Here is a 15,254-nt window from a genome sequence, read left to right as displayed (position 1 = left end):
GAACAATCATCTCTCTTTGAGCTTTTTTTTAAAAGTCATTGAGTTAGTTTTTGGAGTTGAATAAATTCTAACATTGTATCTATGGACATTGTACGAAATCTTAAACAAACGCTTTTGACTACGCATGAATCACGTCTTATTCATTATATACCCCAAAATATGGAGCAGAAATAACAACCCCATAGAAAGAACAATCGTTCGGTACACTTACAAATAATATATCAACTATAATATACTAAATACAACATAAACTATGTCAATGTAATGCTCTACACGAATACCAACTCAATCTCATGAAAGGAAAAATACTCCTACGCGATTATTGACTACTTTGATCAGGGCAACCACACGACACAAACCGCCACTTAGAACCGAAACGGTCCAATACTCCAAATGAGGCTCAGCAGCGTGCATACTCGATTTCAAAAAATCACACACTAAACATAGAAGGGGTAAAAATTATGCCATTATTGTCATATTTAACTTTCCAGACACACCGGTCCTATCTCCTGTGCTTTCTCCTTCACAGCAAGCGCAGTAGGCAAATCAAGACTCGTTGATAAACATCTGATACCAGCATGTGTCTCTTGCTATCTGTTTTGGCTAATCTTGAGGAATCATCCAAACCGAACCACGATGCACGAAATATCGTCTTTGCTTTTTCTTTCCAAAGCCTTTGTGGTCAAATACTTAGCAGCTGCTTGAGGATCCTTCACGTCCCGTACCATATCCACGGCTTCTTGATTACTTATAACCTGTACAAAATGGCATTACCTCAAATGTTGCATATCTTTCAATCAATCACTTTTTTGTTCTTTAAAATCTGTCAAGCAAATTATATACATAACACAAAAGAGAATCAAATATTTAACAAAACATTATTAGAAAACTGACCTTCCACAAGCCGTCACTTGCCAATATAAGAAACTGTGCACTCGAATTAATGTGTGTATTACAGATGTCAGGATCTGAACTCAAATGCGCTTTAAGGTTTTCATCTCCAAAAGCACGTGCAACGGCAAGTTGGCCATTAACTCGGGATACATCTCCTGCGAAAAGGACAAGAAACATCATCAAGTTACTCTTGAATTTTAATTATTACAAAATTATTGAAGGGCATGCAACATGAATAGTGATTTATGTGATTCTCTCCGAAAGGACTACGTTCACGGTATAAAAACTTTGAATATCGAATAAATATGATAGGAAATCATACCCAACAACAAATCAAAACAAAGATATATTGTGATCTGAGTTATATGATGCATGCAAAAATAAAAATAAAAAATAAACGAAGAGCAGCCAACAATTACCAGGAAGAGTCATCACATAACCACCCTGCTCTTCAATCCTCCTCTTCTCGCTCCGTGGTTCGTGGTCCACGGTAAGTTGATAGCCAATTCCGTTCTTGCACATGACTGCCCTGGAATCACCGATGTTTGCCACCCATAAATCTTTTCCATCAATGACAATTGCAGTAACTGCTGTAGAGCCACCTGGTCCTAATTGTCGAGAATTCTCTAGAATGACTTCGTCGGTTGACCGATAAGCATTCTTAATGGCAGTCTTGGGATCATCCCAAAAATTAGGCTGCACAAGTTGAAAGGAAAATGATGAGATAAAATGAAAAACTTACCATTGGATGATAGAACATCCATCCACAGTTTTATTGCAAAGTGTATTCTGGAAAAGAACTTGGATTTGGTAAGAAATAGCATTTTATAAATCAAGATGGATTGGCAATGTTCCACAACTCATCATGGTGTATTCTGGCGTCCCCAAGGTTAAGCAATATGTTCGAAATGACCATGCACCATTGTCAATCAGCTTGATAAATGGAGCAAATTGCAATTTGTCCAGTCAACAACAGCTAATTCCCTCCTAGACTAGAGTAAAGAACCTACTAAAATATTTGCTTCAACAGCCTAGCTTGAGTGTTGCAGAGAACCAAGAACATCAGACTTCAGATGATAATGTTAGGATCCAAGCTTATGCTAAAGTAAAAGATTTGAACAACACCCATATCAAAATTTTCCTCGAGACCACTTAGACCCTAGGTTATGGAGTTATGCTAAGGCTAAATTATTTCTTTTGATAAAAAAAATCGCACTTTCGAATTTGTGATTCAAAGAAGTGAGTTTGATAACTGCTAAGATTTTAGATGAGAGCTCAAAAGTGAACAAAATTGATGGGCAAAAGCTAGCTCCGCTGGGGTGTGCCATTCTTTCATATCATTGGTGCATATATAAGTTTGCAAGCAAGTAAAGGTCAGTAAGATAACGCGTAAATTAAAAAGTCCTTGGTCACCTAAATCCTTTGAAGAACTACTGGCACTGAATAGAAAATAATGTCATTAAAAAAATGAAAAAATACATATAACATAATGCCCAAAAAACAATGCAGCAAAACCATTTTTTTCCCTTTCATTTTTTCATTTATGCATTTTCTATCTTACTATAGAAATGTGGTTCATCATGCATCTCGAAAATCGTGTTATAATCCCGAGTTATGGATCACATTATGGTGTGGTTAATGGATGATGGAGAGCAGGAGAGGGCTTTGGGGTGAAGAGAGAACCTCAAGAACTCGAGGTTCGTTAAAGAGAACCACGCAACCACGTAAACACGTTTGAGAATAAAGTCGAGTTGTTTTATTGCATTTCAACCACTTCCTTAGATAGATACAAGAAGTTTCCCAAAATGCTAAAGATAAATCTGCAGAAATCTACAGAATAACTTCTTAATCAAATCCTTAATGACAAGGATTATATTTTATTTGGAAATACCTAAACCAAACTTGAAAAAATCTGCAGAGTAACTTCCTAATCTAATCCTTAAAAATGAGGATTATCATTTATTTGGAAATAACTAGACTAAAAGATAATAACCAAATCCTATGGAAATTAGTTGAACCTTATTCTTTATTTTGAACTCCCTATGAGTGAATCCTCTCCACACAACATCCTTTGGTTTGGGCAAAGTGCCGACCATCAGTTGGATTATCATAGGACTATTCTTGCTCCACAATGATCCTAACAAAGGCCATAAGTTCAATAATGTCAACATACTTACTGAATTCTCCTTTGTGTTATTGTAACAAGAAAAGCACTGACTCCCACTCTGCTAATAATAATCATTAAAGTCTTGGTCCAAAACTATTATGGATAGGATAAATGGATCACCGTGCTTTACCGTGCTTTATTATTTGAAACTCAAGCTCCAATGACCCCCCAACAAAATTATTTAATCAGATGGGGCTGTGGAACATGGCCAACAAACTTCATGCAACTACGCTACCATCTGATTGCTGCTGACATGAATATTTTTGTGGAGCGACTGATATAAGCGCACGGCGTCCATTTTCAGTTAGAAACTAACCACTCACAGTGCACGTCAATTTACATGGTATTAAAAGAAATCTGGGTCATGTTTATATTGATGGATTCGTTCTTAAGGAATGTATTTGATATGAGGATTTCGAATTACTCCAAAAGGGAAGGATTTAAAATCAATAAGACTATGGACAAGGGGGAACAAGATGACGAGAAAAGGATATGAAATTCATACAAAGTCAAGATCATCAAAACAAGTCCAACTTATTTAGAATCACGTGGTTCAAATTCTTGATTTCAATTCCTTCAATTCAAATACATCATTAGTGTTTAAGTTCTTGTCAAGCCATGCTACATAGACAACATACCAGTACAAATTGAGCTGACTTTTATCTCATGCAATTCCACCATTACTTTGAAATTCTTCCTCCAGTGTTTAATTCATAAACCATTTTCAAAAAATATTTACTAAGTGACGACGATTCTCTCACATTTAAAGTCCTTGTTTCCATTTTCGAAAACATTACAAGAACTCCACTAAAATATAATGGTTTACACCCCCCCATCCCTTTACGACCTTTTCCGAAGAAAACAAAGTTTATCCTTCTCATGCGAGTTTTTAAAATCATTCTCCAAGCAACATTATATTTGACTAAAAGGCTAAACCATCAAACAAAAGCTATCAAACCATATCAAAGACCAAAAATTTGCAAAATTGAAACTTACCTCTTCAAGGATGTTGTCGAAGAGATTATCTTTTAGATAGCTTGGGACACGGTAACCAAGATGCCCATCGAAAATTGCAAATAAACCGAGCATGTGACCCTTCTTTTTCCGGTACTCAGCCACATGGTAGTCCTCCATTTCATGGCCTGCCTGCCCTTCCACCAAGCTATATCCATGTGAAACCTTAATAGTACATAATGGGGACTTAACTTTACTCTTTCCCTTTCCAGTATCTGATGAAGATCTATCTAACCGAGCAGCTTTCTACAGAACACATTATATAAGAAATCAGGTTCCAACAAAGGATGACATATCATTTTCGAAAAAGTTATTTATGGCCGACTACTTTCGGTTACACCGAAAATTATAACTCACATCAATAGTACAAATCGTAAATTTCAAATCATACAGCAAAAGTCATAACTTGACTGTTATAAAACGCATCCAACCATACAAGATAATTAGCACAATTGCTATAATAACAATCCTTGTTCTTACAGTTGCTCTATCTCGCAGCCCGGGGAAATCAAAACGTTAGCATGGCTCTATAACTATTGCAGAACAAATGTACCAAAAGCTATAGTTTGATACTGATCTTTCATCTCAAATCCATTGTTGCTCGCCAACAATATCGTTGACCATGCCATAGCTACTACACTTGAAAGATCATAAATTGGAGAACACAGACATATTCTTATGGATTGAAGTCTTGAACAACATAGGAACCATTCACGCATCGTATTTATTTATTATAAAATAAAACTTTACCAGATCATTTGCATATACATGAACTGTTACGCAAAGAGAGAATTTATGTATTGACCCTGTCTCAAATTCTTTTTAGTGAATTTTCACAAAACAACCATAAATAAATGATCATGTAATTTATGGTCTTCACTGATAGTTTCAAAAAAATACCTTGATCATGCCAAGAAGACCGCCGGCTCGAAAATTGCTCCCTTTCTCCATCTCTAAAACAAAGCACCAAATAAAAATCTAACTGAAACCCAGAAAGTGGACGGCTTTTAGATTTTAAAAAATAGAAAGATAAACAAGCAAAGGACCCTTGATTTCTAGAGCAAGATTTTCCAACGAACTACGCGTATGCGTGTATGAAAAGTGGGAGGTGTCTCAGTCTGACGCGGGTCTTTCAAGAAAATTCTCTGAAGTTTCTTCTTCTTCTTTTGTTTTCTTTTTTTTTTTCCCCTTTAAATTGAAGTTTCATCTGCGTGTCCCTATAGAATTTGTGAATCTTTCCCATGTAAACGAATAAAATTTATTCAATTTCATCTCATGGATTAACGAGTTGCCACCCAATTAACATCATCTGCTTGAAGTGTAATAATTCTAAAAAAGTGAGTAATATTTATTAAGTTGATGATTAAACGCATTTACTTAAATTAATTTTGAGATGTCTATTTGATTTACTTAAACTAAATTTTATTAATTTAAGATATTTATTTGACAATAACAAAATAGTAATGAATCGCCAGTATGTTTTAAGGACAAAATGGTCTGTCCAAATTTAATTTAATTTTTTTTAGCTTTTCTGCTTAAATAGTTTTCGCCCCGTATTGTTTATTTGCCCCGGTCAATCTCACTGCTCTGATTTCATAATTGTTACATTCATGCCATGGTTAATACACTACTAACGAGTTTAGCAAAAATAAATACACAAAAACTTGTGTGAGACGGTCTTATAGATCGTATTTTGTGAAACAGATCTTTTATTTGGGTCATCCATAAAAAAATATTACTTTTTATGCTAAAAGTGTTACTTTTTATTGTGAATATCGGTAGGGTTGACCCGTCTAACAGATAAAGATTCGTGAGACCGTCTCACAAGAGACCTACTCAAATAAATATGACTCTCCCGTCAGGGTAATTGAATTAGTTGAACGTCCATCACTTCGATTCAAGTGGCCAAGGTTCTGCGTTTTAATCTCACAAAAATATTTTCCGCTTGAGCTGTCAACTCTTCTACATATAATGTCTTTAATAGAGACAAAATAGACACCAATTTTTATTTCCTAGTTTGCCCTTATATAATAGGAATATTACAGTTTAGTTTTTTTTTTGTTTTTTAAATTTAACAAACTTTTTTTTTTGTTTTTTTTAAATTCCAACAATTCAAATAGCACTTTAGTCCCTCGATAATTTGTCAAATTTCACTTTAGTCTCTCGATAATTAAAAAAAACACTGTTCACACACACACCGCGTGTGGAGAGTAACTAGTTTATCTTATGCGTGTGGTTTGTTGGTTACTGCACATGTTCGAAATTTACATCTGAGTAGTTGTTGTAGCTTCCTCATCATAAAAAAATAAAAAAAAATTATGGTCAGATAAATGATCCCAAATTTAACACTATATCTCAATTTTGAGTCCAATTTGTAATAAAATCCCTCCCTCAACTAAAAATATTTGGCATAAGCAATGTCTAAATGTTTGGGATAAAATTTTATTTATTTATATTTATTGGTCTTTTGTGTTTTTTAAAAAATAAATAAACAAGTATATAATAATAATAAAAATATCTCTTCATTTCAAAAAAATAAAATAAAATAAAAATTTCTCTTGAAATAAAATAGATATAAGTTTAGGATTAATATTTAAAATAAGTGTGATTTTAGCACTTATATTTTTGTAAGTATCTGAATTGAATCATATTAGTTTTCAAGTGAAATTATGTGTTTGATATTGTTTTGTGTCTTATGCAGGAATTTAGGTAATATGCACTCGTATGGGTAAAAAATAGATATTTTGTTTTTTAATTTTAGTTAATTATTTATTTAAGAAAAAGACTTTCTCAAATATAATAAATATTTAAAGATATTATTTTTTAAAATAAATAATTGATCAAAATATTTTGCAAATATCTCCTTTTAAAAAAATGCGTGGATAAAAGATAAAAAGAAAAGCAAGAGAGCAAGGAAATAAGAAATAAAATCGAACACGGGCGCCCCAGCTGCGAAGCTTCTGTCAAGCAAAAGAAAGGAGACAAAATCAGAATGGCAGGCGCCCAAACACCCAGGATTCTGCCTAGAAATCGTGAAGACTGAAAATAGGCAACACAGTGCCTGTTTTTCAACGTTACAGCACCTGACGTCGTGGAACACAAGTGTACTTTCTTTTCTATATGGGTTTCTGTGTTTTCTGTTCATACTCATTTTTATTGGCTTGTTGTGGGTTCTATAAGTTTTTTTAAATGATTTTCTGTGACAAAAAATGATATTGTGATTTGGGTATTGATCTTTGAGCTTTATCAGTTGGAATTTTGGTCAATATTAGAGTAATTTTTTTTTGCAAATGGTCCATTTGGTGCCCTGTAGCATTGGAGTGGTGAATTAGACTTGGGTGGTAGTAGGATTATACTTTCTTGACTTGTGAATCATCATTGCCTGGGATTGCTGAGTGGGCAGTGTAAAATGTGAAAATGGAGTCGTGGTTGAGTTAGCATGCCTTGTTGATTCTTAAATGGAGAGTGTGGACTTGGAGGTTGACCACTTTTATGCAGTTGATAATCAAGCGTCTTGCGCTCAAATTTTTCCGGAGAATAGAAGATCAAGATCGGCCGTCAAAGAAGTTAGGCAAAATTATGCTCAAACTTCGAATGCTTTGTGATTGCTTGAGGAATTCGAACAGTCTAGTCACATGGTTTCTGGGAAAGATTGCACTTTTTTGACCGGTTGAAGTATCTTGCAAATAGTAATTGAAATTTATCTGGATATCTCACTGTTTGATATTCAAGACTGACGTTTAGATTTTCATGGCTATTTATTGCCCTCAGGTCCTGGTGTTGGATTATTTTACGAGAACAATTTTCTCATGCATACCCTTTCACATTGAATTCCAGAACCTTTTAGAGTTTTAGTTTTTTTTAGTTCAGTGACAAGGTATAGTATATCTTGATCCTTCAGCTGGATTTATCACGTCCTCTTTGTATATCCAAAAGGACAAAACCGTCGTGATCATGACCTCTATAAAGACAACAAACTCGATATTCTCTTGTTATTATTTGAGAATTTTACTGGATGTCTATTATAGCTCATTGCCTAGCCACACCATGAACCCTAAACCGTTTATTGGTTCCAGGTCCATTGCGCCAGACGATTTTACTAAAACACAGTTCCAAAGTCATACTATTTTCGACATTGAGTGCCAGACCTTCTATTTCGTAAGTTCAGTGATGATGGGCAATGCCAATAACTTTCAGCCGGAGTTATCAGGATCTCATTGTTTACAGACTAACTTGGCTCTCATTTTATTGCAAAGACCAATATCGTGATGCTCACGATCTTCCTTCTAAAGCCAACAAATTTGAGAGTGTCTTCACTCAATTATACAGTGTCACTCTTGCGTCCACTGGTGTGCTCATTTGCAAAGATGTCTTTTTTACACTCAGAGAAATCAGTTCGGAATTTTTGTTACTTCCTCTGCTCAAATCCACGATGCGCCTGCTGTTGGGGGTGCAGTTCAAGGTGTCCCATCCATCGATAAGATAACCTTTCATCTTGTGAATATGATGAACTTTATCTCAATTCCAGTGCCCAGGCAAGTGGTATTGCCTAAGGTTGTTGAAGCAATCATTCAAGTTATATGGGTGCTTTGTATTTCTTCTTTAATTATGCTTATTGGATCATTGAAAACCTAAAAATACCAAATTCCTTCCTTATAACTTGAGCTTTTTTCTACTTTCTAATCTCAAAATTCATGCACGTGCTTAGTGAAATTTACTTGTGGAAGGTAGAGACCATTTTAGGTAGGTGAATGTTATGAACAGTTCGTGCAGACATTAGATACCAAAACCACTTTACAACCGAGCAGTGGGATTGTTGTTGCCTGTTGGGCATATGATTATGAAGACGAGACTTAGCATCACTTGATATGTTTTATTTTTAAGCTTTTCATATATTTTAGTATGCTTTCTTGTTGATGATTTGTTTTAATATGCTAGCCTGACACACATTTTTATTCATCAGGATATGACAAAATCGAGTGTAAATAGAGGGAACCGCGATGCCACACATAGAAATGGTTTGCATCAGTTCCAAATTCAAGTGGCTTCTTTCTTGAGTAGTTTAAAGCAGCGCTTGCTTTCATTTATCGTTCAAGGGATATGGAATGAAGAAGATGACCCTAAGCTGGTAAGTAGTATCTTTATTGAGGATCCTGGAGTTTATGTTGATGTGATATTAACTCATTTGACTCAAAAAAACTCAACACCTTCACATCAGAATGAAAATAATGATAATTGTCAACAAAACTTTATTTAAGTTAAATTAGTTATAAATTGAAACTATACATATTTAAATCTGGTTGTTTGTTTTTAAAATAACTGAAGTCGAAAAACTTCGAAGTCTCTAGATAAATACTAATATTTATTTCCATCATCCAGTAGCAATCATGATACTTTCACACTTTATTTATTGATTAATTCTAAGTACAATTATTTATCATTTATTTTTTATTACATCTTCTAAGTTTCTTTGGTTATTTAAAATATAAAATTGCAAATTATAATTTGAAACCGAAGGCAGGGAATTCAAAATATTAGTAAATTTTTTTAAGAAAAATATGTAATTTATATATCGTGCTTTATAGATAGTTAGTTCAAAGAGCAATTTCTTTTGTATATTATACTTATTATCATTTATTATATAATATAAATTTACAGTTTGAATTTTAATTTAGGAAATAACTTTGATAATAATTTATATAAGTTTTTAATTATTTTATTCGTTTAATATGACAATAGATCGATTAGATCAAAATAAAAAACAAAATGATTCAAATTATTTTTATAAAACAAAATTTTATTTTATTTTATTATTTGATTGATATTTGCAATGCATCGTACATATTAAAGATATGTATAATTTGTTTTATGGGACAAGGATAGCATGATCATGTACAAGGTGATCTTGTTACGCGTCAACACGAGATGCTAGCAAGAGCTACGTCGCAGCAACTTCACTCGCATGCACAACGTGTGTCTTGTCATAACGAGGAATTCGACCACCTAAGTCGTGTGTGTTTGCCGTAGTCCTCCGGGCCTATTTAAAGCAGTTCCCTTATTCACTATAAGGTATCAGCCAAATTCCAAGAAAGAAGACGAAGCATCCTATGGCACACTTCCATTATGGAAAATGGACCGTATTATTCTCTTCACGAAATGTGCCTTGAAAGGTAATGTTATGTTGTGGTGTCTCATTTGCAAGCTTAATTTTTGAACCATTTACGCTCAAATTAAGATATTGGAATAATCCTCTATCTAATCCAGTTACTCAATTTGTTATTGCAGTCTAATCCTTAATTACAACAATCTACACAATTCCATGAGGTCCAATCCATCCAGTGCAAGAGGAGCAGCGGGGGTGATGTTACTTAAAACTTAATCTACATGAGTAAATTTCAGGTTTAACTTTCTCGTTCAAAATCCTGGGTCCGACTCGAAGGTGGTGTGTATATCGATCGATATGTATGTATCTCTTAAAAGTTGTATGGATTAATGTTAATGTTGTATACCAACTTAAATAATTCTGTCCTAGTAGACATGAATCACATTTCATTTGTTGTGTTTAACACCAACTTTTGTTGATTCCAAAAATTGCAGCAAGTACGATATTTACTGAACAATGAACCTGATCACCATTTGTCCATTATCCATGGTTTCAAGGATTTTACAAGACAAGGGGCCGGGAAAGAATATTATAACTTAAAATTTTCTATAAACTTTAAAAGTTTATAGAATTTTTTATTTATCACTAAGGTATAATATTTTATGTATAGTATGTATCTTCTAAGGTATAATATTTTATATATAGTATGTATCTTCTAGACNGTTTTTTTTTTTTTTTTTTGCAAAGTTTTTGAGGTAGTTTTTGGAGTTCAATAAGTCTTAATTTTAAGAATAGGATCCATGGACATTGTACGAAATCTTCAACAAACTCTTTTGACTGCGAATGAATCACGTCTTATTCATTATATACCCCAAAATATGGAGCAGAAATAACAACCCCATTGAAAGAACAATCGTTCGGTACACTTACAAATAATATATCAACTACTATAATATACTAAATACAACATAAACTATGCCATTATATGTAATGCTCTGCATGAGTACCAACTCAATCTCATGAAGGGAAAATTACTCCTACGCGATTATTGACTCCTTTGATCAGGACAATCACACACAATAAACATACAAGGGGTAAAAATTATGCCATTATTGTCATATTTAACTCTCCAAACACACCGGTCCTATCTCCTTCACAGCAAGCGCAGTAGGCAAATCAAGACTCACTGATAAACATCTGATACCAGCATGTGTCTCTTGCTATCTGCTGACTAACTTCCTAATCTAATCCTTAAAAATGAGGATTATCATTTATTTGGAAATAACTAGACTAAAAGATAATAACCAAATCCTATGGAAATTAGTTGAACCTTATTCTTTATTTTGAACTCCCTCTGAGTGAATCCTCTCTACACAACTTCCTTTGGTTTGGGCCGAGTGCCGACCATCAGTTGGATTATCATTGGACTATTCTTGGGCCACAATGATCCTAACAAAGAGCATAAGTTCAATAATGTCAACATACTTACTGAATTCTCCTTCGTGTTATTGTAACAAGATAAGCACCGACTCCAACTCTGCTAATAATAATCATTAAAGTGCTGGTCCAAAACTAGTATGGGTAGGATAAATGGATCTCTCTGTTCACTGTGCTTTATTATTTGAAACTCAAGCTCCAATGACCCCCCAACAAAATTATTTAATCAGATGGGGCTGTGGAACATGGCCAACAAACTTCATGCAACTACGCTACCATCTGATTGCTGCTGACATGAATATTTTTGTGGAGCGACTGATATAAGCGCATGGTGTCCATTTTCAGTTAGAAACTGATAACCACTCATAGTGCACGTCAATTTACATGGTATTAAAAGAAATCTAGGTCATGTTTATATTGATGGATTCGTTCTTAAGGAATGTATTTGATATGAGCTAGGATTTCGAATTACTCCAAAAGGGAAGGATTTAAAATCAGTAAGACTATGGACAAGGGGGAACAAGATGGCGAGAAAAGTATATTAAATTCATACAAAGTCAAGATCATCAAAACAAGTCCAACTTATTTAGAATCACGTGGTTCAAATTCTTGATTTCAATTCCTTCAATTCAAATACATCATTAGTGTTTAAGTTCTTGTCAAGCCATGCTACATAGACAACATACCAGTACAAATTGAGCTGACTTTTATCTCATGCAATTCCACCATTACTTTGAAATTCTTCCTCCAGTGTTTAATTCATAAACCATTTTCAAAAAATATTTACTAAGTTGTTCTATAACTCGTATTATGGTCTTGAAAAATATGACCCAAAGAATGTACATTGTGTATATATATTTCACCACTTGAAATAAAGAATTGATTCTCACGACATTTTCTATTTTCAAAACTAAATCTAATTCAAAAGTTTTTCCAACTCCAGCATATCCCAGCTCTCCGAACTTGAAACAACTTCGTTTTCCTCATTCAACAGTTTTTCCAACTCCAGCATATCCCAGCTCTCCGAACTTGAAACAACTTCGTTTTCCTCGTTCAACAGCTTTTCTAACTCCAACATATCCCATCTCTCCAACCTTGAAACAGCTTTGTTTTCCTTATTCAACGGTTTTTCCAACTCCAGCATATCCCAAGTCTCCGACATTGAAAAACCTTGGTTATCGTGATTTGTTGGATTGGTAATAGATTCAGAGCAGATATACTCGTCAACACAGATTAACTGGCCGACTGGATAATTCATAGGATCATCAACATGAGTACTTGAATTGCGAATCCTAGCTTCTTGTTCGACGTCCCGAGGTTGAGATCCATTGCCTGCTTCGAGCTCCCCATGTGTGTCAATATCATAAACTTCTGATTTCCTTTTGTTGTTTGATCTCCAATTGGATTTGTAAATCTTACAAACCGACCATGTTTCTAACTGGAATGAAATTCATTTGTTTAACATCAAAATATATATAGAAAGTAGTTATAAGATAAAAGGATTAAGCATGAAAAAAATATACTTGTTCAAACGAAAAACAAAATGAGTATATATTAATTATATATCATACTGTATTGGCAATATCGTTGATTCCATGCAGTGTGTACTCGTGCATAAGCCACAGGGTCTTCTCACCCTTGGAGGGATTTCCTCTCAAGTACTCCAATCCCTTCCTATATCCGACAATTCTGCCATCGTAGCTTATGGCTTTGTTAGCCACATTAGCCCTCCAATATCCGTTTCCAGTGGTTCTTTTGGCTCCTTTTCTATTTTTGCTTGCTTCTCGTACACTGAAAAAGTGCCACTCATTCCTACCATTTGACTGATATAAATCTGTAAAAAAAAATTATTAGTTAACAATATTTTATTATTAATTTTATATGTCAAATTTTTTTCATAATACATGCACGAACCAATAAATTTGAATTCAAGATTAGGAATAAAATTAATATTTTTTATAATTAAAAGACGAACATCAAAGAATACTATATATAATTACTTACTTGTGAGTGTCTCCGGATCAGTTTCATAGATATTCGTCTCGTTGATGAAGATGTTAGAATATTGTGGGTTCTCTACTTTTGCTTTCAAATGATAAAGGAGTTCGTCATCCCCAGGCACAAACCGTACTCCGATCGAAAAACTATCCATCGATGATACTCTTCGAACAAATTTTTTTTTTAATCAAAAAGTAGTGAATACGGACGGATGTCTGCGAGAGTGTATAGTCACGTATGAGTCATAAAAAGGGGTCAGCGAACGGGTTTGACAAAGTAAGACACGACACAAGTTTTATCGAAAGAGTTCTGTATTTCAGAGATGGATTTTCTCTTATGGTTCTAGAACTAAGATTTTTAAGAGAATATATAATATAACTACATATTTTTTAGATAAGAAATCTCCATGATTTTCAAGATAAATATGTCTAGCTTATCACCACCAAATTTCAAAATTTGAACTTAGAAGAAAACATAGAATATTTTTAGAACTTTAATTTCGAAATTTATGATTTGCGGATCAAGATATATATATATCACTAAGAACACATGCATATTGGTTTATAAGCGGTCCACTAGGAGTGATCCCAATCCAAATTAGTGAAATCAAGTTTGTGATCAGATAACATAATTAAATTAATTATTTTGGTTACTCCTTTTCTTAAGCTCTCTGATATTATAACTATATAAAATATTTAAGAAATAATTTTTCCTTTTCTAATTCGTTTAGTTTGTTATAATATTTTATTTGTGTGTGAAGTTAGAAAACCTTCCCGTTCGATCGTCTACAAAATAAACAGATCTAGAGAAATCTTTGAAACCTAAAGAGTGGTTATTTAATTTCCATTGAACAACATAACTTTTATTATGATCCAATTAATATTTCATTTTTATTTTTTTTATTTTTATTTTTTTGCATTCATGGCCGGGGACATAATTACTTGTATCACGTAATTACGTACATGCACTAAGATAGTGATGCATCCATAGATATGCATCAGCAAAGACAAAGATATGTTTGTCACTGTTTATGATTAAAAACTTAATTAACAGACACCAACCCCAATAGTAAATACGTCTGTACTCAACTACGTACAACATAAGAGACTACTGTCGGATTTTGGATATTCTTAATTAAATACTCATCCAAATTATTCACAATCTAGTCTGAAATAACAATAATAATAAAGTCTATTATAAATCGAAAATCCAATATCACAAATTTATTTTCCAAATGGATTTTATAATCAGATAATTTATATCAACATTAATCTAAAAAACGCGAAACATCGATGTCAAGCTTTATTGAACTTTATAATTTGATCAAGTACTGTTATTTGTCATGAGCTTCAGTGTAAAAAATATTTCCCAAATGTTTCCAATATGATTTCACATTTTTAATCATTTATTTAGGAAAATCATTTATTTTATTTTCTTTTCTTATTGCATTTTCATATATCACTACACTTATATCTTTGTATACTCATTTTAATTAGGGCATATCATCATTCAAAATTAATACGAAATGACTATACTTTTTGTTTATTTTCAAATTTCTTCAACGTTTATTTATTTTTTAAAATTTAATGTACTAGACATAGTAAACTGTTTAAAAAAAAAAAAAAAAAAAGAGGATAGGTG

General features: G+C 33.4%; 1 protein-coding gene and 1 long non-coding RNA gene across 3 annotated transcripts; one reads left to right on the top strand and one right to left on the bottom strand.

Moving 5' to 3' along the window:
• Positions 1-102: 102 nt before the first annotated feature.
• Positions 103-5,238, bottom strand: LOC140971489 (probable protein phosphatase 2C 44). The gene is made up of 5 exons (XM_073433776.1): positions 4,976-5,238; positions 4,058-4,321; positions 1,314-1,590; positions 895-1,049; positions 103-755 (listed from the first exon to the last, which is right to left on the bottom strand). The coding sequence occupies exons 1-5, from the start codon at positions 5,024-5,026 to the stop codon at positions 618-620; spliced, it is 885 nt and encodes a 294-aa protein (XP_073289877.1). The 5' UTR covers positions 5,027-5,238; the 3' UTR covers positions 103-617.
• A 1,774-nt stretch (positions 5,239-7,012) lies between these two features.
• Positions 7,013-10,753, top strand: LOC140971488 (uncharacterized). Of its 2 annotated transcripts, none has more exons than XR_012174316.1 (4): positions 7,013-7,179; positions 9,039-9,203; positions 9,959-10,245; positions 10,361-10,753. It is a non-coding gene; the product is annotated as an uncharacterized lncRNA (long non-coding RNA). The 2 variants fall into 2 exon arrangements; XR_012174315.1 differs by having other exon boundaries at positions 9,039-9,207.
• Positions 10,754-15,254: the final 4,501 nt, after the last annotated feature.

The sequence above is a fragment of the Primulina huaijiensis genome, chromosome 2 (genome assembly GCF_012295235.1).
Source record: "Primulina huaijiensis isolate GDHJ02 chromosome 2, ASM1229523v2, whole genome shotgun sequence".
Taxonomy (NCBI): domain Eukaryota; kingdom Viridiplantae; phylum Streptophyta; class Magnoliopsida; order Lamiales; family Gesneriaceae; genus Primulina; species Primulina huaijiensis.
The sequence above is the reverse complement of the archived record's forward strand: the minus strand, read 5'-3'. Positions and strand labels throughout refer to the sequence as shown.